Source organism: Hyperoodon ampullatus (assembly GCF_949752795.1).
Source record: "Hyperoodon ampullatus genome assembly, chromosome: 10".
NCBI classification, from domain to species: domain Eukaryota; kingdom Metazoa; phylum Chordata; class Mammalia; order Artiodactyla; family Ziphiidae; genus Hyperoodon; species Hyperoodon ampullatus.
The window spans coordinates 55,455,682-55,476,809 of NC_136923.1; the positions used below are offsets into that span (position 1 = coordinate 55,455,682).

The 21,128-nt window shown below is 38.8% G+C and overlaps 1 protein-coding gene across 6 annotated transcripts in view; it reads right to left on the reverse strand.

Annotated features, from left to right (window-relative positions):
- The window catches only part of RBMS3 (RNA binding motif single stranded interacting protein 3), a gene marked incomplete at both ends in the record, with an annotated part of 717,356 nt that overhangs the window by 10,868 nt on the left and 685,360 nt on the right, over positions 1-21,128 (reverse strand). For all 6 annotated transcript variants that reach the window (XM_079713423.1, XM_079713428.1, XM_079713424.1 and 3 more), the window contains one exon: positions 2,540-2,620. In XM_079713423.1, the coding sequence (XP_079569549.1) occupies positions 2,540-2,620 (81 nt within the window). The remainder of the gene's footprint in view (positions 1-2,539; positions 2,621-21,128) is intronic.

Genomic DNA, 21,128 nt, shown 5'->3' on the forward strand with positions numbered 1-21,128 from the left:
GTCAAATGATGAAGAAAGCATTTTGCCCATAGTTAGAACTTTTAAATCATGGTTGCATACAGCCACACTAAATAATGATTCCTTAATCAAAAAATTCATGCAGAATTCATATAAAAACGTGTATATTTGAGCATTTTCCTGGGAGTAAAGTAGTCTACCCTGTCCCTATGATCTGGCAAAACAATGGACTTTGACCTTCATAAAAATCTACATCCAAGTTTGGAATTCTTTTAAAGGACACTGTTAAGCAGGGTCTCCCTTAAGCAATTTGATTTGTTTTATTTATTTATTTTCATTTTCTTTGACGTGAACTGGAATTCATTTAGAAGTTTCAGAAAAAGAAAGAAAGAAACAAGCATCCTTAATTTTGATTCGCTCCTCCCCTTACCATTTGAATGGCTTTGGCCAACAAGAATGGATTTCTTGAGTTGGTCATCAGATGCCAACAAGAATGGATTTCTTGAGTTGGTCATCATTCAGAATGTGTTTGGTTCTGAGAGAGGTTTGATAGTTAGTAGTCCTAGGGAGGGAATCTATCTGAATACATTCTCCTGGTTTTACTTATATTATAGCCTTGGGCTTCTGCAGGGGTATAGGTTTTTGGTCAACTCCCTATCCCTAACAAAATCTCCCTGAAATTGTTCCTCAGAATCTGAAAATTCTCCCTTTATGAATTCAATCTTTTTTTTCCTAGTATACTATTTGGTGTTATGCATTTTGATGAACCTCCCACCCACACTGATTTGTGTGGATACTGGTGAATTTTCAATGTGTGTTTTTACATAGAAAATGAATCAGTGCTTTCCTTTATAAGCACAAATTCAAGGTAATATATCAGCATATACTTATATAATTCTTAGATTTAACTATAATTACACTGTTCCCAATAAGCAACACTGTGAAATGTGTCTCCTTATTTTATAGTCCTCAAATAGCTCAGATTCTGTAGATAAGCACACACATTTGGTCCAGAGATAGAGAAATGTGGATGTGTGGCAGAGATTTATGCTTAAAGTCACCTACAATGTCTAGATTCATAATTTTCTTATGGCCTAGATGGGTTTTGATAGCTAAATATAGCAAAGAACGTACATTTTAATCACATATTCTTGAAATTCTGAAAAGCCAATTAAAACCTCTTTAATACTGAAACATTCCTTGGGGACCATAGGTCTGGAACACATAAAAGATTTAAAAATTGGACCTCCTTGGTTTCCTAAGTGACAGGACACTGTCCTCTTAAATGTCTGTGCTTCCCAAACCTTGGTATGAGCAAATATTTGTCACACACTAAAAACAAGCAAACAAACAAACAAACATTTCAAAAGACCTAATTTGGTCTGTAAAGATCTCACCCAATCTCTGTGGCTCCAGAGGTTGGAAGAGTCATGGTGGTCTCCCACAATGAGTGGTACCAACATGAGTTGGTTGGCCAACTCATGGAGTAGCAATGGCGTGAACTCCAGAGGAGTCCCAACTGATGGAAGAAATGCACTGTGACCATAATGGCAAATGCGCATCAGGAGAAGGGGAAGGGGGGGCGGGCAAGACACAATAATGGTTAGAACCAGAGAGAAGTATACACCCCTAAGTGTCTTACCACCATCCACATAGCCCTATGCCCCGCTCCTTTCCTATGTATCTTGCTGTCTCTGTCCAGTAAAATAATGTATAGAGGAAATGGATTCAGCCCAATGGAAAGAGAGAAGGGAGGGACAAAGCTTCCAGTAGGGAAAATATGACTTTATCTTTCACAGTATCCATAGCAATATGAGTAGTACAAGTTTTTCTCTCTTGTCTGTAGGATGCCACAGTCCTGTCAAGGGTCATTGGCGAGAGCAGTGGTTCTTCATCTTTGGTACACATTAGAATCACCTAGCATCTTTTAAAAATCCTGGTGTCCAGTCCACAACCTAGACCCCATCAGACTCTCTGGCAATAGAACCTAGGCATCACTATTTTTAAAGTATTAATTTTTAAAATAATTTTGATATGCAGAAAAGTTTGACAACCAGTTCTCTAATCCAGTCCCTCTCAACTTTTAATGTTCACCTCGATCCTTAAGGGATCTTGTTAAAATGCAAACTCTGATTCAGTAGATCCGGGTGGGGTCTGAAAATCTGCATTGCTGACAGGCTCTCAGGTGATACTGATAATGCAGGTCTAGGGACCACTACTGGAGAAACAAGGCGTCAGAGAACTAGCTCATTCAAATAGCTGCGCATGTTTTGCCTTCCTCTTTCTGAGTGTTTGTGGCTAACATTTCATGAGGTAGTTATTTGATCTCTGATCTTTTCTCTAAACATAAAGATGGCACTCCTCTCAGACCTGGATACCAAATTTTGCTTATGTCATATGCAAAGCAAAACATAGGTATGTTCAAGTAAAGTACATACTTTCACTGAGTGAGTTTGCAACTTCAAATTTTCAAGCAGCACAAAAATCACAAATAAGGATTTGGGGGGTTATGGTGGACCCCAGTGCAAGTGGCTGAGATTTATCTGCCCTAACCTTGTTCTGTAAGAAGAGACAGACTTACTTCAATGGAAACAGCTGTCGGAGGCACAGGCGTGTACTGGGGAATGTAGGTCCCTTGCATAGGAGCGGCGGCAGTCATATACTAGAGGGAATCAAAGAAAAATGCAGGTGAACTTGGGCGTGCAACCAGTGAGAAAAGTGATATCACATAAGACTGTTTTCGATGTGTGGCCCCCCACCAAAGCATGATGAAACGTAAACTTTATTTTGACCAAAAATAATGCAGTTCCTACCAGCATAGAATAGTCATCGCTTACTGATTCAGTACCAACAGCAGCCCACCTCCCCGATGTCAGTAAAAGTTCATTCACCCCATCCCCTCACTTTGTCCTTTTGAATATTCTACATCAGCTCCCGAAAATTTCACTTTCACATCTAAAACACAAATGCCTGGAGGGCAGGGATGACGTCTGTTTTTTTCTCCATTTTATTGCTAGCACATAGTAGGCTCTCAACAGATTATTTGTTGAATGAATGAATCATTATATTGTGAATAATAATTTCTTTTCTAACTAAAGTAAAAGAGAGGAATAATGTAAGAAATACTTATTGAGCAACAATGAGAAGAGGTAAATGTTATCATTTTTGTCATTTGATCACTTTTTTATATATAAAGGAAATAGAGTGTTCCAGATAATGTTGAAGTTGCTTTTCTTCCTTCCCCCCATTCCATGTTCATTTCACTGTATTTCCTTTTCCACTCCTTTAATTCTCCAAATTTTCTTCATCCAGATGAACAATACAACAGTCCAATCATTCTTCACTACATTGTAGTAGTCAGTAAAATATGTATTGTGGATAACATGTATTTTGGCAACGAAAAACGGAAGCCCCAGAAAAATTATATGCCCACTACCATAAGCAAAAAGCATGACCCATATTCCTATTTCTAATACACATACCCCCTGAAAAGTCAAAGTTCTACTCTTTGAGAATGGAATCTTCTATGAAATCAACTGTATTTCTGAGTTTCTAAACTTTAACATCACAAAATTTCAGAACCAGAGCCATCTAATGAAAACAAGGTTTCTCAATACACAAAGCTTTAGAGGAACACTTTTTACGGAAAACTACAAGCCCATGATTCTTTATTCTTCTAAATTCGCTGAGTTCATGTATTAAGGCCATGCATAAATATGCAAAACCTAAATTACAAAGTTGTGCATTGATCGGTACTTTCAGTATCCAAGAGGCATGATAATTCTGAATCGAGGGAAATATCTGAATGGAGATTGATTCATCAGATGTTGTTGTTGCTGTTTACTATTCACAGAGAAATATAGCAATAGAACAACTCTGGGATAAGTGCTTCTCCATCCTAAACTAAGCACTGTCTTACTACATCTATTTGCTAAAAACAGAGACAGCCTTAGTGAAACAACACTAAATCAAACAAACCAAACTGCTGCCTGTAATCCATGTGTTACTGCTGATAACAACTGTGTGCAATTCCTATGTGTACAAAAACAGCCTTGTAATGTGTACCAAGGGCAGTTGTTTGCAAGGATTGGGGATATTACTAACTTAGCTTCATAGTTGAAAATTAGCAGAGGTTTCTGTGCCCATCCTCTGTGTTCCCAGAGTGTCCATCACTCTTCTATTAAAATTGTCCAGACTCTCATCTCTCTAAAGGCATGGACCAAGTGTTACATGTCTCTGCATCTTCCAACACTCCACACAATGCCTGGTACCTAGTAAATAATTATTCAATGGCTGAATAAAAGGACACAAGAAGAAAGCCTTCCATTTCCAATTACAAATCTTGTATGCCTCTTAGCTGTCAATAATTCTGAGTTCTCTATAGATATCAATTTCCCCACCCCTATAAAGTGTTTGTATAACTTTTAAACAAATACTTTAGCCCCCTCTGCTCATCATTATCCTGTGTCCTTAAGCAGACAATGATTATTCAGGTATCCAACTGCTATCAATTTTTCAAATAAGTACAGAACTCTGGAGTCACATTTCAGCAAATATTATTTCATATCTAGTACCCATGGCAGGTGTCTGCTTTGCCAACAAAATTGCTCTAGAAAGTATGTTGGAGATAACAGTTTCTTGGCCATTTCAGACAGGTGGTTTGCTTATGTCATATAGGTTTTAAACATCCCTTAATTTAGTATTCCCTACAATGTATTTTTTTTAGAATGTTAGCTCAACTGAGAAAAAAAGCTTTCTGTGTTCCAGAGCAATGCTGCACAATGTATCCTCTTTGCTATAGAATTTTAAAACTCTGAGAAATCAGGTTTTACAGAAGCCTATTTAAAGGAGATTTTAAATCAGTGTTTCTAAAACTGTTTTTGGTAGCACCTACTGATTTTTCTTAAAACTAGTACTCTCAAGAATATACTTTGAAAAACGTTTCTTTAATTGAATATCAAAAATCCTAGTAGATCTGTAGCAAGTGGGAATGTGTTTTCACCAACAGAGTTAATGCTCTTGTGGCTCACGTTCTCCCCTTTGGTCATGGTTTTTCAAGATGTATAATACACCAGTAAAAGGATGCTCCCTCACTGATCTGAGTATTTTCTATTCCTGAGTTAGTAATTCCAAACTTTGCAATTGTCATCAGTGAGTGTGCGTGTCCTTGACATAAGACAATGTCACTGGACATGGCTCGACCCACCCCTGCTCCACGGTCTGCATTGCTAAGGAGACCTTTCTGTGAACTAGATTTAGGGACGTGAGCTGGGGCCACACGTAGCACCATTCACGACTTCTCATGAGAATCCACCTCAGTTTTAGACCTCCCTTGTCAAACTAGAGTTCTCAAGCAGTGTAGTTAATGAAAAGCATTTTGTGTTATTCTTAGCTAAGCTTCTTGAAATGACTCTGAGTTATTCAAAACCCATCTGTGTTCTGTTCAGTAAAATCAGTAAAACTTCATACCTTCTATGGCATTCAATGAAGTTGTGAAAGTGGCCCAAACTGAACTGCTTATAGCATAAATTCAGAGTTATCTCTTCAGAACAATGCTGTGAGTTAGGCAGGATGGCTCACCCATTTTACAGACTGAGAAACTGAGATATACTGGAATAACTCCAGTTCTGTTGACACAAGATTCAGCCCACTTTTCAGTCTACTTCAGTACTTTTGAAATAAAATAACTAAGGTCCTAAGAGCTTTTATGATCATTACCATGCAAAATAATATCAACTTTAAAAAAATAAGACTTTAATAATTGGAGTTCCAATTAAGAAATATTGATAATAATGCCTTGGTTTTAACATTTTATTGTCATTTCATTTCCATAGATTTTAAAATTTTCACTATATACACAGAATACCTCATTTTCATCTAGAAAGGCTACCCCTTGTGCTTAACTTATTTTATAATTTAATTTTATGCTACTCTTCAGAACTAATAGAGATTTTATAGTATAAATGAGATCAGCTCAGTTCAATGTGTTTTTTATGTATATTTTTTAATTAAAAAAAAATGCCCTTCTGGCTGCTCTTTTTTTTTTTTTTTTTGGTGTCACAGAAAATCTAATAGAGCTGGAGAATGTTGTTTTAAAATTAGGGATAGGCTTATTTTAAACAAGCCAGTGCTATGGAGTTTTATACCCCGTAAGGCTATTATCTCTCAATAAACGTTTACAATGAAACTTTTCTGTGGTAGACATATATTTTCTAGGGTAAAGCTTCAAGAAGTGACAGCCTTGTAAAATAAGGCACAAGAACTTACAGGAAATGGCTACAGCTATGTGTAAGATCAACTCTCAGCTTTAGGTAATTGGTGACAAATAACTCTGGACTTTCTCTAAGCATACAGTATGATTTCCTTAAGAGCAAAGATAAACTACAGTCAGACTTAATAATGCAGGCTGTACAAACATGGTTTAGATCTCAGTGCCTAAGATTGCTATCTTTTCATCCAGCTAATAAATGATAAAAACCTAAAGAAGGACCTGTGATATAAAAAAAACTGCCCTTTGAGTTGATAAATTTCTGTGAATTACTTATTAAAACCAAAACAAGAATGGATTTCTATCCTTTAAACTAATTTATTTTACTGGTTTTTCTCAAAAGCTAGAAAATGTCTTCCATAATTCTTTCATGAGTACACATTATTTTGCATTTTGAGGGGATATAATGGCTGATGGGACCCATATTACAACGAGATGATGTAGATAAAATGGATAAATCCATATAATATTTCCCCGTTGGTGGCAGCTTAAAGTTTTGACATTCATGGATAAGTTTTCTTTTTTGGTAAACAGTTCAATGATTTTTACATATTCTGAAAGCAATGGATTTTCACATAGAAGTATGTAGGAGATGCAAATAAGCCATTTTCAAACCCACAGAATAAATTCCAGACTCCATCACTTCTTCCAAGAAGTCTAGACACTGCATCACCAAGACAGTTACATGAAGAGAGGAAAAAAAATGGTGAAGTTGGAGAGGAATTGTGTTTTTGTCTATTTAATTTAGAACAAACTGTTTCTGTTACTGTGGACTCATTGATTATTTCTGAAGAAACAGAAAGTGAAAACTCCAAATTTTTAGTTCCTGATTTACTTTCTCTTCCCCCACCAAAGCAAAACAAATAAAAAACGTTTTATATATTTCCCTAGAGCAAACTTTTATTTATCTGTAGAGCAAAGGGGTGGCAAGGAAATCCCCACATTTCAATTTTTGGAATTTCATAAAATAAAATAATTGATCAAACTTGTTCATTTGGAGTTATTGTTATACTACATAGGTTTTAAGTTGGTGCGTCTAGTCCTTGCTATAACATTCAAAAATCGACTTAACAAATTTCAGCAAGAGTAGTTGTCCAGGTCCTATCAAACTCAGAAAGTCACTGAGAAGGATATAGGAAAGGAAGTTGAGCAGAGAAAGCAGAAATTGTGCTGGACGATGCTAACAGCATGCAGTGTGAATTACTATGAGTTCCATCTAATACAAAGTTGCCTTTCATAAAGGAAGCTTGTGGGTATAGGGAACAACCTGAATTATGATTCATCAGTATCTGGTGAGCGGCTCAGGAGGAGGCCACGGAGTTACCTTAGGTAGAGGTATTCTGGGGTTTTGAGGATTATATTTCTTGGATTTGTAAAATTCTGTCATCTCAGAGCTAGGGAGAGGTTGGTGTAGTTGGGGTGGCAAATTAGTATCATTTCACATGTTTACATTGGCTAAGTAGTAACAGCTGCCTGGAGTATAATTCTAAGAATGCCTTCTAAGTCTCCATGTCACTCAGTGGATGAGAGACCATCCATAGAGAAGAATAGAGCTGAAGAGGGTCTCCTTGAAAGGAAAGAGTGCCCCCACTAGGGCACTAGGGCTGAACTTCTACTTGGACCTCTACTGCTCAGTTCTTCCTATATTCTTCCACTTCTGCCAATGAAATGTTGGAGAGTAAGTGGATACCCCCATCATAGTAATAGTGTAGGCTTTCATAATGTTTTATGTTAGTGTTAATTTATAGCCTATTTACTTTTTAAGGTACTAATGCAGAAATAACAAAGTAGACATCTATGAGTGATGAAATAATTGTCCCTAAAGTGTAGGTAGATGTGAATATAGATAGCAGCATAGACTTCACCTACTAGAAGTAAAAGCACCTGAAAAGGGAAGAAGACCAGTTAGTAGGCTTGATAGAAAGGGGAGCCCAGAATTTTTAGGAGTATGTAGCCTATGTTATCCTATACAGTTCACCAGAATAGTGCTAAACATAGCCCAGAGAGGTGTGCATTAAACTATTAAACAAAAAATACAGACTGTCATCATTGTATTCTGGGGTGAGGCCTATTTGTTGCTGCCATACAGCAAAGAGAGGAACAAAGAAGAATCTTGGAGGTTTTTCTTAGATTGGAAATTTACAAAACCTCACCCACTGCAATATAGGGAGAAGTTATCATTCCCACGGGATCACAGTCTATGGAGGCCTTCAACTGTGCAGAAAAAGCAATTTTCACGAATGTATGGGAAAAAACCAAAGCCCATTAAGTTTGAGCATGTGCACAGATCACGTGGTAGCAATAAAAATAAAAGATAATACTATGGAAATTTAGCTGATTAAGAAACTATGTCAGGGCTTCCCTGGTGGTGCAGTGGTTAAGAATCTGCCTGCCAATGCAAGGGACACAGGTTCGTACCCTGGCCTGGGAAGATCCCACATGCCGCGGAGCAGCTAAGCCCGTGCGCCACAACTACTGAGCCTGAGCTCTAGAGCCCGCAAGCCACAGCTACTGAGCCCACGTGCCACAACTACTGAAGCCTACACGCCTAGAGCCCGTGCTCCGCAGCAAGAGAAGTCACGACAATGAGAAGCCCGCGCACTGCAACAAAGAGTAGCCCCCGCTCACCGCAACTAGAGAAAGCCCGCACACAGCAACAAAGACCCAACGCAGCCAATAAATAAACAATTAAAAAAAAAGAAACTATGTCTTAAAATTTGAACTTGAAACAACTCCATATAGATATCATGAATTCCTTCCTCCCTTCTCCTCAATTTTTCTGTGATGGGTAACATGAAATATAGAGAAAGATAAGGGAGATTCCATGAACCACAAAGACCACTCAGGAGATAAAGAAAAGTAAGTCAAATAAAACTAGGAACTAGAATGGAGGCAACTATGAAAGCATATTCACAGTGGAGTAGCATGAATGAAAGACTCCTTGGGCTTAGTAGAGAGGGGAGGTAAGTAGAAAAGATTGTAAAAGAATATTATGAGTAAAATTATGTCAATACATTTGACAACTTAGATAAAATACATTAATTTGCTGAACAGCAAAATTTAGTAAAATAGATGCAAAAAGAAATAAAAAATCTGCATAGGGCTTCCCTGGTGGCACAGTGGTTGAGAGTCCACCTGCCAATGCAGGGGACATGGGATCGTGCCCCGGTCTGGGAAGATCCCACATGCTGCGGAGGGGCTGGGCCCGTGAGCCATGGCCGTTGAGCATGCGCGTCCGGAGCCTGTGCTCCGCAACGGGAGAGGCCACAACAGTGAGAGGCCCGCGTACCACACACACAAAAAACAAAAAACAAAAAACTGCATAGTCTACATTTACTAAAAAAAAAGTAAATTCAGAATCCAAAACCTTCCCAAAGTAAAATTATCAGCTTCAACTGGCTTCTCTGGTGAATTTTCCAAACCTTTAAGGAGTAAATAATAGCAACCTTGTATAAATTCTTCCAGAGAGTACTAAAGAAGGAACACTTCTCAACTCATTTTATAAAGTAGCATATTCTTTATATCAAAATTTGAAAGGGACATTACGAGAAGAAAAAACTACAAAAACTACAGCCCAATGTTTCTCATGAATATTTATAAAAACTTCCTAAATAAAATTTATCAACTCAGTGAGATATATATATATAATATATATAATGTTCAAGTGATTTATTTCAGGATTGCAAGGTAGGTTTAACATTTGAAAGTCAATCAACATAATTCACCATATTGACAGAATAAAGAAAATTATATGATCACTGTAATGACTTAAAATATCTTTTATAAAATCTAATGTCTGCATATGAGGAAATGTCTTGGCACACTAGGAGTAGATGGAAACTAGGAATAGAAGTCTGTAAACAAAAATTTACAGCTAACCTCACAGTTAATGGTGACACACTGAATGCTTTCTATTTGAATTTTGGAATAAGATAAAGATGTTCAGTATCATCTCTTCTAACATTGTTTAGAGATTCTAGGCAGTGCATTAAGACAAGAAAAAGAAATGGAAGGCATAAAGAGAAAAGATCACCAGAAGTGAGAAATTAAGGAAACTGAGAGGTGATGGTGCTCTATTGTAAAATTCCAAAAATTAGCAACATTCAGTAAAATTGTATTGAGCCCCTAGTATGTGCCAAATACTAAGTAAGAATAAACTATAGTCTTAAAGCATGAGTTAGGCAATAGGACGTGATAGAGCCCAGAAAAAACAGATTTCATTACCAACCCATTGGATGTCCTGGATAGTTCCTTTCTCCTTTATCATCTGACATATATAAAGCTATTTAATTTTATATATTATTCATTATTGCCAATTTTACATTTACCACAGTATCCAGGAACAGATTAAGTTGGTTTACTGTATTATTACTTTCTTGTTAGTCTTCCCTTGTTGTATTTAAATTTCCTGTTTATACCATCCTTTTTGTTTCTTAACATTCTCTATTATTTTTGCTTATTATCATGGTTTATTAATTGAAAAAAATTAAGAGTCTCTGTAAAGTAATGACCTCTTCAAATGAGAGAGGCTGTTGATGTCAAATCAACATTTACTTAAATCTGCCTCTAAATCTGCAAGCTTCAAGAAGAAAAAATCACTTTAACAAATGACCTGACTGACCTATTACCTGGATAGCGCTTTCAGAAACTTACATGAACACACAGGCCAACAACTAACACCCTCAGCCTCTCAAGGCTCGCTTGGTCTTTCCTCTAGGAAATGGAGTTTGCTTCTCTGTTTTGGAAATGAAAGAATGGAGGGATTTTGTCAAGAAGATAGACAAGTCCTCAATGTGCCTCAAAGCTTTGTTGTTTTCTACTTAAGTCTGTGACTAAAGCTCAACCATCTCAGACCCACTCTTCATAAATTCTAGCCATTCCAGTGAACTAGAGTAGACAATGAAAGTCAACAAGAGGAAATGTTGAGGGTGCCCTTTAAATTGTCCTTTAAAACAAAGTTCAGTCTCTACAAGAGTCAACACACAAATACTTTTTGTGTGCGTTTGGTTTTGAGTCAAGAGACTTTCAGGTGTGGAACCTGACCTACTCGACTAGATAGAATATTCACATTAGAGATTGATCTAAGATGGGTGGGGAACAAGTAAGTGAAGGTAAGAAGGAAGTGGGGAGAAGCAGGGAAGATGGGGTAATGTTCTAAATAAGGAGGAAAAATATATAAAGCAACAAGTTGAAAACTGCAAAAGTAGAGCATAAAGTTATTTGAGAAAAGTAATTCTAGGAACTGTACATATTTAGGGGGAAAAAAAACCAGATTGGAACAATATTACCCTATCCATGTGAGCATATATAACTTTGGCAACACAAAAGCATAATAGAAGAGATTCTGCTGAGCTACAGATATTACCATTCTTGCCTCCAAGGATGTGTTCAAAGTAAAGAGTTAAGGGCAAGGGATAGGAGGACTAGCAGGAAAGAGACCTTCTGGTACCAGAGTCCAGATTCCACTTTTTGCCACAAAAATTGAAGAAAAACTTGTTTGATAACAGCTGTCAAACAATGGATAGACACATCATCTTGGGGTAAATTTCAACCCACTCCCATTGAGGTCTTAAGAATCATCGTGAACTGCACCATCTCACTTACGTTCAGCTTTACCCCAATCCACCTGCTCGCAGTTTACTTGAGTTGTTTAGCATGATGGTTAAGAAAAATCTCAATTTGTAGCTATAAATCTCTTAGTGTGTTGTAAAATGGAGTCAAATATTCATACTCAAAAGCTTTTTTTTTTGAGAAATATTAGTCAAATAATGCATACAAGGCTCTTAGCATAGAGCTGGGTATATACTAACAACCTAATAGATAGGAACAGTCATTACTATTGGATTGATTGATTGATTGATTGACTGATTGCGGTACACGGGCCTCTCACTGTTGTGGCCTCTCCTGTTGTGGAGCACAGGCTCTGGACGCGCAGGCTTAGCGGCCATGGCTCACGGGCCCAGCCTCTCTGCGGCAGGTGGGATCTTCCCAGACCGGGTCACGAACCCACATCCCCTGCATCGGCAGGCGGACTCTCAACCACTGCGCCACCAGGGAAGGCCCTGGTTTTATTTTTATTGATATTATTATTATGACAAGATGGAAATGTCATTATCTTCATAGTTTGGCAGGATCAGAAATCAGCTTAGGCAGGAAATGTTCATTTCTTTCTCTTGGAAATTACATTGATAAGACACTTGGTATCAACAGAGGCTCCTAAGGATTGGGTGACAGACACTTTAACGTACATGAAGAGAGAGTTATAAATGGAGGGAACTTGTGTTTCTGAGAAAGAGGGAGAGGGAGGAAGCCTGGAGGAGCTAGAGGAAAGTGGGAGGAGAGAGGTGGCCAGGAGCACGTGGAGGGGAAGGGCTGGCGGAATCCCATGGTTGGGCAGGGGGGCGCTGAAGGGCATTTTAAGCACAGGGATGAATCTTTATATTCAGTCTGAAATTGCTTACATGTCCATTACATGTCCATTACTGAATATGACTCAAGCCTTCCCTAATGTTATTCTGAGTAGGATTTTTGTGGGAAAACTGGAAAAAGGGTGAATTTCACATCTGAATCAGTGTGGAGTAGACAGAGCAGACACAGGTGACTATATGGTCTCAAAAACGTAAATACATAATTCAGAAAGCCTTGGACTTCTAAAGGGCATGGAATTGGGGGTTCCAGACAATCTTATCTGGTTTCATAGTATTTCAGGATCCAGTGACATCTGGGTTACATTCTTAAACAGAGAAAATAGACTTGGATACAGTTGACTCTAAAAGACTGAAAAGTTGCCCCAAATCTTAGTATTTTCTATCTACTGGAGAAATAAGTAAAGGGTTGGATCACTGAGAGAAGCATCTAAGAAGCAGTTCCAAAAAGAAATAAAAGCAATGGTTATTAAAAAATATAAACAGGAAGACCAGAAGTGCACTTTTTAGGGTGGTGGTATAGAAGAAGTTAGGTAGTAAAAGTCAAACAGAAAGAAAAATCAGTATGGATACAGACTATTCTTAATTTCATTTCCGTATTTTCCTTGGCCTGGTCCTACCATCTGACCTTGATTTCTAGATCCCAGGAGACGTTAGCTTCTGTTTAGGGCCTGGGAACACTCCTTCACAAACTCACAGGCTACTATGGACACTGTTTTCCTAGAATGTTAACTATAGGTTTTTCTAGAGTTTAGGTCCTGTTTTTCTTTCTCATGACCAAGGCACTGTGTTTCCCACATATCATTAAAAAATATTTATGAAAGCCAACTATGTTTAAGATGTTATGAGTCTTATTTCTCCAAAGAAGACATACAGATTAGGCACATGAAAAGATGCTCAACGTTGCTAATTGTTAGAGAAATGAACATCAAAACTACAGTGAGGTACCACCTCACGCCAGTCAGAATGGCCATAATTAAAAAGTGTGCAAAGAAGAAATGCTGGAGAGGGTGTGGAGAAAAGGGAACCCTCCTACACTGTTGGTGGGAATGTAAGTTGGTGCAGCCACTGTGGAAAACAGTGAGGAGGTTCCTCAGAAAACTAAAAATAGAATTACCATATGATCCAACAATCCCACTCCTGGGCATATATCTGCACAAAACTATAATTCAAAAAGATACATGCACACATGTTCGTAGCAGCACTATTTACAATAGCCAAGACATGGAAACAGCCTAACGTCCATCAACAGATGAATGGATAAAGAAGATGTGGTATGTATATACAATGGAAAGAAGGAAATAATGCCATTTGCAGCAACATGGATGCAACTAGAGATTAGCATACAAAGTGAAGTAAGTCAGAAAGAGAAAGACAAATACCATATGATATCACTTATATGTGGAATCTAAAATATGACACAAGTGAACCTATCTATCAAACAGAAACAGACACACAGACACAGAGAACAGACTTGTGGTTGCCAAGGGTGGGGGTGGGGGGCGTTGGGGGAGGAATGGAGTGGGAGGTTGGGGTTAGCAGAGTCCTACTGTATGGCACAGAGAACTATCAATATGTTCAATATCCTATGATAAACCGTAATGGGAAAGAATATTAAGAAAAAAGGAATGGGGTTTCCCTGGTAGCACAGTGGTTGGGAGTCCGCCTACACATGCAGGGGTATGCAGGTTTGGGCTCTGGTCCGGGGGCATCCCGCATGCCGCGGAGTGGCTGGGCCCGTGAGGCACAACTGCTGAGCCTGCATACTGCGACTGCTGAGTCCACCACACACCTGGAGCCCGTACTCCAGGGCAGGACAGGCCACTGCGATGAGAAGCCCGCGCACCACAACCGAGAGTGGCCCCCGCTCACCGCAACTAGAGGGGGCCTGTGCGCAGCAGCAAAGACCCAACACAGCCAAAAATAAATAAATAAATAAATACATTTATTAAAAAAAAATAGGGAATGTAAAAAAAAGGTGTTATGAGTCTTATAGTGGCAGATATAAACCAATCTCCTCCTTGATGAATTTCAGGCACTCTTATAGAAAATAAAAATACATGGGTTTTAATTTACTAACAAATATCCTTAATTCTTATCTAAAGAATATTTATAAAACAAGAAAAGAAACTTAAAAAGAGGGATCGATGACTAAACTGTGACCCTAGATCAAAAGTGAAAAATCAAAGTCTATAGTAGTGTAGATTCTAGACAGCAGGGCAGGAAGGATGATAAGAGGGCAGGTGCGGTGACCAGTTATTTTCAACCACTCAACATCCATTTTCCCTTCCCAATGTAACCTGTATTTCCTTTGGGAATTCTTATGCCCCCCGCTTCCCCAATCATATAATTAGAATGTGACTGACTCCACAGTTAGTATACCCTGATCTCCTGTCCAGAAGTGGATGAAAATAACCCTCGCAGAACCAATGAAACTAGAGAAGATGTTTATTAGAAATTCTGGGAGAGGAAAATATTCTTTTGTGTGTGTAGAAACTTCTAGAAATTACCTTTTCTCTTCCTTTGGCATGTAAGTGTGAGCATGTAAGGGCATCATTGCTACCTTGACAATGACGGGGAGGAACGGGTAGGCTGGGTTCATCAGACGTGAGGCTATGAAGATGATACACAGCTTAGTAGAAAGAAAACAGGTTTTAGAGATATTATTTAAGCCAGTTCTCTCTATGGCTTTTCAGGTACATGAATCAATACATTTATTTTTAAATTAAATCTTTTTGAGCTGAGTGTTTAATTATTCCTTGTGGTTGAGGAGGTCATATGAATTTGAAAGGGGAAATTAGGCAAATGAGAAAATGAGTTTAAAAAATACACAACATAGGGCTTCCCTGGTGGCGCAGTGGTTGAGAGTCTGCCTGCCGATGCAGGGGACACGGGTTTGTGCCCCAGTCCGGGAGGATCCCACGTGCCGTGGAGCGGCTGGGCCCGTGAGGCATGGCCGCTGAGCCTGCGCGTCCGGAGCCTGTGCTCCGCAACGGGAGAGGCCACAACAGTGAGAGGCCCACGTACCGCAAAAAAACAAAACAAACAAACAAACAAACAAATACACAACATCATCAGCTCTGATAGAACTGCCCAGAACAGCAGGTCAGGGGTAGCACAGGCCTCTGTTACCTTGCCTACTAGGCATTTGATCCTCTTATTCTGTCAATAAAACTCAACTGCTTACAGAGCCTTCTCTGACATTTGAGAGTTGGCTCTCCCTTTCAAATGTTTATCCGAATCCAGTTTGCCTAATTACTTTAAATATTTTTCATTACTATTTACAGCATCTCAAGAACTTTTCCTAATTAGGAGACACTAATTAGCAGAATTTTTTGAGATTTCTGAGGAAACTCATATGGAGAATGCCCACCATCATTCTGCAACGGCCCTGCAACTGAAATGGAAACAATTTACCACAGTGCCTAAAATTCCACCCTGGGATTAAATGTTAACTCAGTCAGAAACTGGTATTTTACCATATAACTGGCCCTCAAGAAGGAGCTGGGAGAATCCTGAGAAAGAGACTGAGGCTAGTTTTGATGAAGGGAAGAAGAAACTATAGGATTAGAGTTGATGGGACAGGCCCCAGGGGTATAAAGTTCTGAGGTTTTTAGAAAAGCCTAGGAGAAGAGAATATCAAATGGAGTGTGGGGATCTGGAATAGTCCCAAACTATCGCTTTATTTGTATTGACCCTGAATGGGCCACCAAGTACTAGATCTCAGGTATCCTGGCATATTTCTGCTATCCTATCACTCCATTTTCTTACCTGATTGGATTTCCCAAACTTTTCCAGTGTTTACTACATGTGGGATCTCTCCATGTACCATTCATCGAACTTGTTTGTTCTGTGGATTTCAGGGAGATTGACTTTCCTAAACTAAATCTTGTTTACTGCCTGTGACCCAAGTATCCTGTTTCTATCAGACACCTTGTGTAAATTCTGAACTTGTATGCTAACCTCAGTAAGTTACTTTAAATACAAATACTTCATGAGGGTAAAACAAATCTGGATATCTGTAGGTTTTTAGTGAGCATTGCAAGAAAAGACTTTGCCCTGGATTTCTTTTATTCAGTATCTTCCAAATAATATTCCACGGAAGGCTCTTCCAAAGAATTTTTTATAGCTGTTCCACAGTCTTGTTTACTCCGAGTCAAAAAATTTGAAAAATGATGGAATAAACCAAGCTAAGCAGGTATTTTCATTTTTCTTGCAGATGAGGTTTCCTTTCTCTCTTTTTCCTCCTTCCTTCCTCTCTTTTTCCTCCTTCCTTCTTTATATCCACTGTTTTTTCCCCTGCAGTACTTCTCCATCTTTAGTTTGCAAATATTTATTGTGACTCTACAAGCCTCTCTAAGAAGACAAGTGCAGTTTGTTATACTTCCCAAAAGTGCTGGACCTCAGCACTTTTAATTTTTTAAGTACAGTAACATCTCATGAGATGGAGGCGCAGTCTCTAGGACCCTGGGTCTCAACTTTGGCTTTACATTGGAATCACCTGAGCCATTTGAAGAAAATACTGATGCCTGGGGCTTACCTACAGAGAACCTGATTTAATTGGCCTGGAGTGTAGCCTGGGCATTAATATTTAATGCTCACCTGGTAATTCCAATATGCTACAAAATTTAAATCTGCTACCCTAGGGGCTGTTTGGAAAATTATGCTTAAATATGTTCCCCAAGGAAATCTATAATTCACATAAATGATCAAAAGATTAATTAAGTATAAATGATAGATTTATGTTGCATACTCTGAACTTCTATCATTCTTCCTTGGAAGATCTTGCATTAAGAAAAGGAAAATAAAACAGAAAAAAATATATATCCCCAAAGGAACTGAAAACAATTGTGAAAGGCGTGGGAGGTAAGTAAATATATGCCCAATAAAATTTCTTCCCAATTCTACCCAGAATTCTGCAGGCACTGGCAAAGGGTTGGGGGCAGGGTGAAGAGGAGGAGAGAAAAGTACAACTGTCCTCATTAGCCATAAGTCACAGTGAGTCTGTAGACAACCAAGGTCAACTTGGGTGTGAAAGTAGGGGCTCAGTTGAAAGCTTTGTTTCTAGTTTTATGTATTTTAGAAATACAAACAGTGAATAATCAGGATTAGGTGCTGCCAGTTACAAAAAGAGCTTTAATATCCAAGTATGGAGTAATCCTCTTAGCTGTATTTCATACCAGTGGAAAATAAAAAAGACCAATTTAGTTACTGTCCTAATTACTAGAGGCTCAAAGGAATGTGCTGGGGAAGAAGATGCTTGTTGACAATATATGAGTCCTTCCCTGGACTCATGGGCTGCCATGAGTTCTTTAAAAGGATCAAGACTCTTATTATAATATATATATGTCCTTGGTCCTTTTAAAAACGGAGTGAAAACTCTTGACATTAGTAAGACCTCCCTGAAGTATGAAGTATGAGTATGAATATAATAGAAAGGGGAAAAGAAGACCATAAGCACTTCACACCCAGGAATTACTGCTGTTATGTTTGTAAACAATGTTGGTTCCCTCCCCTCCACATTAAGAGAGAGGATTGAGCTCCCATTCTGGTTTGGGGTCTTAATAATCCTAAAAGTATCCCCTGGGAAATAACCGTGCCCTAGTGAATACATACACTACATCCATGTGCCAGTTCACACGGCTTCGTTGTCTGGGGAGTTCCTAAATATATCATTACGGGCCATGAGCCCTGATAGTTTTGAGTGTAGTGCGTAAATTCAATTAGGGATTCATCTCTTTCTCCCCAAGGACCCACTCTACTCAGATTCCAACCTAAGTCCAGTTCTGTTGGTCTTTAAAAACACATCATGCAGAAGGAAGGAAATCATACAAGACAACAACAATATATGACAGAATTCTGGAAGGAAGGAAAAAGTTGGAATAATAGAGGATAATAAGCATTTCTACTTTTATTCTATCATAAATTTAATCCTCCATTGTCTTAAGTGGTTTTTCCTTCCCCCATTCACATGCATGCCTGTGACTGGCTGCTTGGCTGGCAATTGTGGTTCTCAAACTTGACTGTGCCTCAGAACCACCTGGAGGGCTGTTAAAGACGATAGTGCTGGGTCCATGGCCAGTTTTGGATTCAGTATGTCTGGTGTGGGGCCTGGGAATTGTATTTCTAAGGTTCTCTCGTCTTCTCATTCTGTCCCTGGGAGTGGATTGTGGTGCAGAAGAGATGATGAAGGTCACCCACTGCCCTTCCCCAGGCTTCAATGCATCGGTTGTATCACATGCTTCAATACTCATCTTCGTAACACATAACCTAGTGATTGTAGTAAAAGGCCCGTGAGGCTGATGTCCTTTGCTCTGGCTCAGTGGTTGCATTCCACTCTTCATGAGATTCCTAAGGAAAGGTATTTTAGGAACTGGGCTGTATACACACATGTGCACTTTAGCATCGTGTGGAATTAGCCCTTCAAATAAACTTGAAGTCTAAGTGGCTTGGGTGATAAGTACGAATGCCAGAGGTGTAAGCTTTAAAGCAAGCAGACACCTTATAAAGTATCAGCAAAGGGCAAAATAATTCAATCGAGTTTAGGGGATTAAAAAAACCTCAAGTTTGGCCTGAACTAGCTGAGTTCAAGGCCATCAATCAAACAATTTTCTAAAGGAATGAAAATAACAGGGGGGGTTTACTACATGACTGCTAAAAGAATGATAATAATTTTAAAAAAACAGAATGGCTACATATTTTATATTTATATCCAGTTTTATAATGAAAAAAAAAATCAAGGGGAAAATATCTCTTTTAGAGTAAGAAATTCAAGAAGCTAAAATCCACAGACAGAAACAAACAGAAAGGTTTTCAAAAGAATTGATTTTTTTTCCTTCATGAAACTCTTAATCTGCAAGAATTTTCAATGTCATTTAGAAAACAGTTAAATTCCTTATGGACTGTCAGGACAAATTGGGACAAAACAAAATGAGAAGGAGAAAGGGGAAGGGAGCACTAACTTTCCTGCTAGATGAAAGGGTGCCTTGTTTGATCTTGGTTGAAAATCCTACTTAAGGGAAAACAGCCTTATGTCCACCGGCTGGCTGCCTTTTTTCAGTAAGCTCTCAATATAATAGTGCGTCACTAATGGATTGGGTATGGTGCTTTTCCATTTCATTAATGAAAAAAAGCTAAAGGCCATTACTTGTCCTGATTACCATTCACAATGATGGTGGGGCACTTGGATGCATGTCTTCCAGAGAATCTGCAAAAGGCATGACACACGCCACTGAAGAATTGATTTAAGAAATGAGGCAAAAATGCTACATCACTGAGACCAGTATGTTTGCAGTGGTGTCCATATGAGAGACCTGGACAATGAAAAGGGTATAAAAGTACTTTCAGAAGGTGACTGGGGAATCCATTATAATGATGTTGGTAAGATAAATAAATGTGATGACTATCTAGGGAAAACAACTAACAAAAATGAAACCTTCCAGATAAGTGGCAGTGATAAAGGGTAGTTATAGTTCTAACAGACACATTGTAGATTTCCCCCAATATTTTAAATTATTTCATATAAAGATCTTCTCAGTAATTCTGCTTTCTCCAAATCCTTTCACTTTTTCTCTTACTTTTTTGTTCATGAGATTTTTCTATCCCATTCAGAAAGCCCTCTACACTTATTCATTCAAATTTCCAAACTTCTTGGGAATTCAGAATCTGTTTTCCTCTTGCTATTTTCATCTTTTGAAGTTAAGGTTAGGATTATACACAATGTGTTTCTTGCCATTCAGCATTCTTACAAGTAGGTATTATTTATTCAATAAACAAATATTTGTTAAACACCTACCCTGATACTACTGGGTCATAGAGAAATAAGGTAAATAGAAGTAGTCCCTGATCTAAAGGAGTTTACAGTCTTGACTCTGGAGAGAAAGAAAGGTAATTTAGCAGAAAATGATGATTTAGTGCATTAAATTTTATGATGGAGATATTCCCAGGGATCTGAGGGAATAAGAAAAATGGGCAACTCTAGGACAAGATGGAAGGATGAGGGAGACTTCTAAGGAGAAGGAAACATCGAGACAAGCCCTGCAAAACCAGCTACAGATCCCTGCTGAGAAAGCATCAAGTTGAAGCATGGAGGAAACAGCATTCTAGCCAGAGGGACTGCTCATGGCTACCATACTCTCACTTATATGAAGACCCTGGCATCTTGGCCCATCCTGGGAGCTGAGAGGAGTGCCCTCTGCCTGGAGCACAGGAGGAGTAAGATGTGAGTCTGCAGCAGCAAGCGCCAGGATCAGGAAGGGCTGTGTACATGGGCTAAGGACTGAGGCTGATGTTTGGAAGGCTGTGGAAGGATGGGAGGCAGGTCATGTGCGTGGTAGAAAGATGGCTCTGGTGGCTATGGAGAGAATGGATTAGGGTGGGTGAAGACTTGGATCTGCAAAACCCATCAGATGGATGCTGTGCTAAGCCTGCAATGGATGACTGTTAATTACAGTGACTTTCTGGGGGAGAATGTCCAA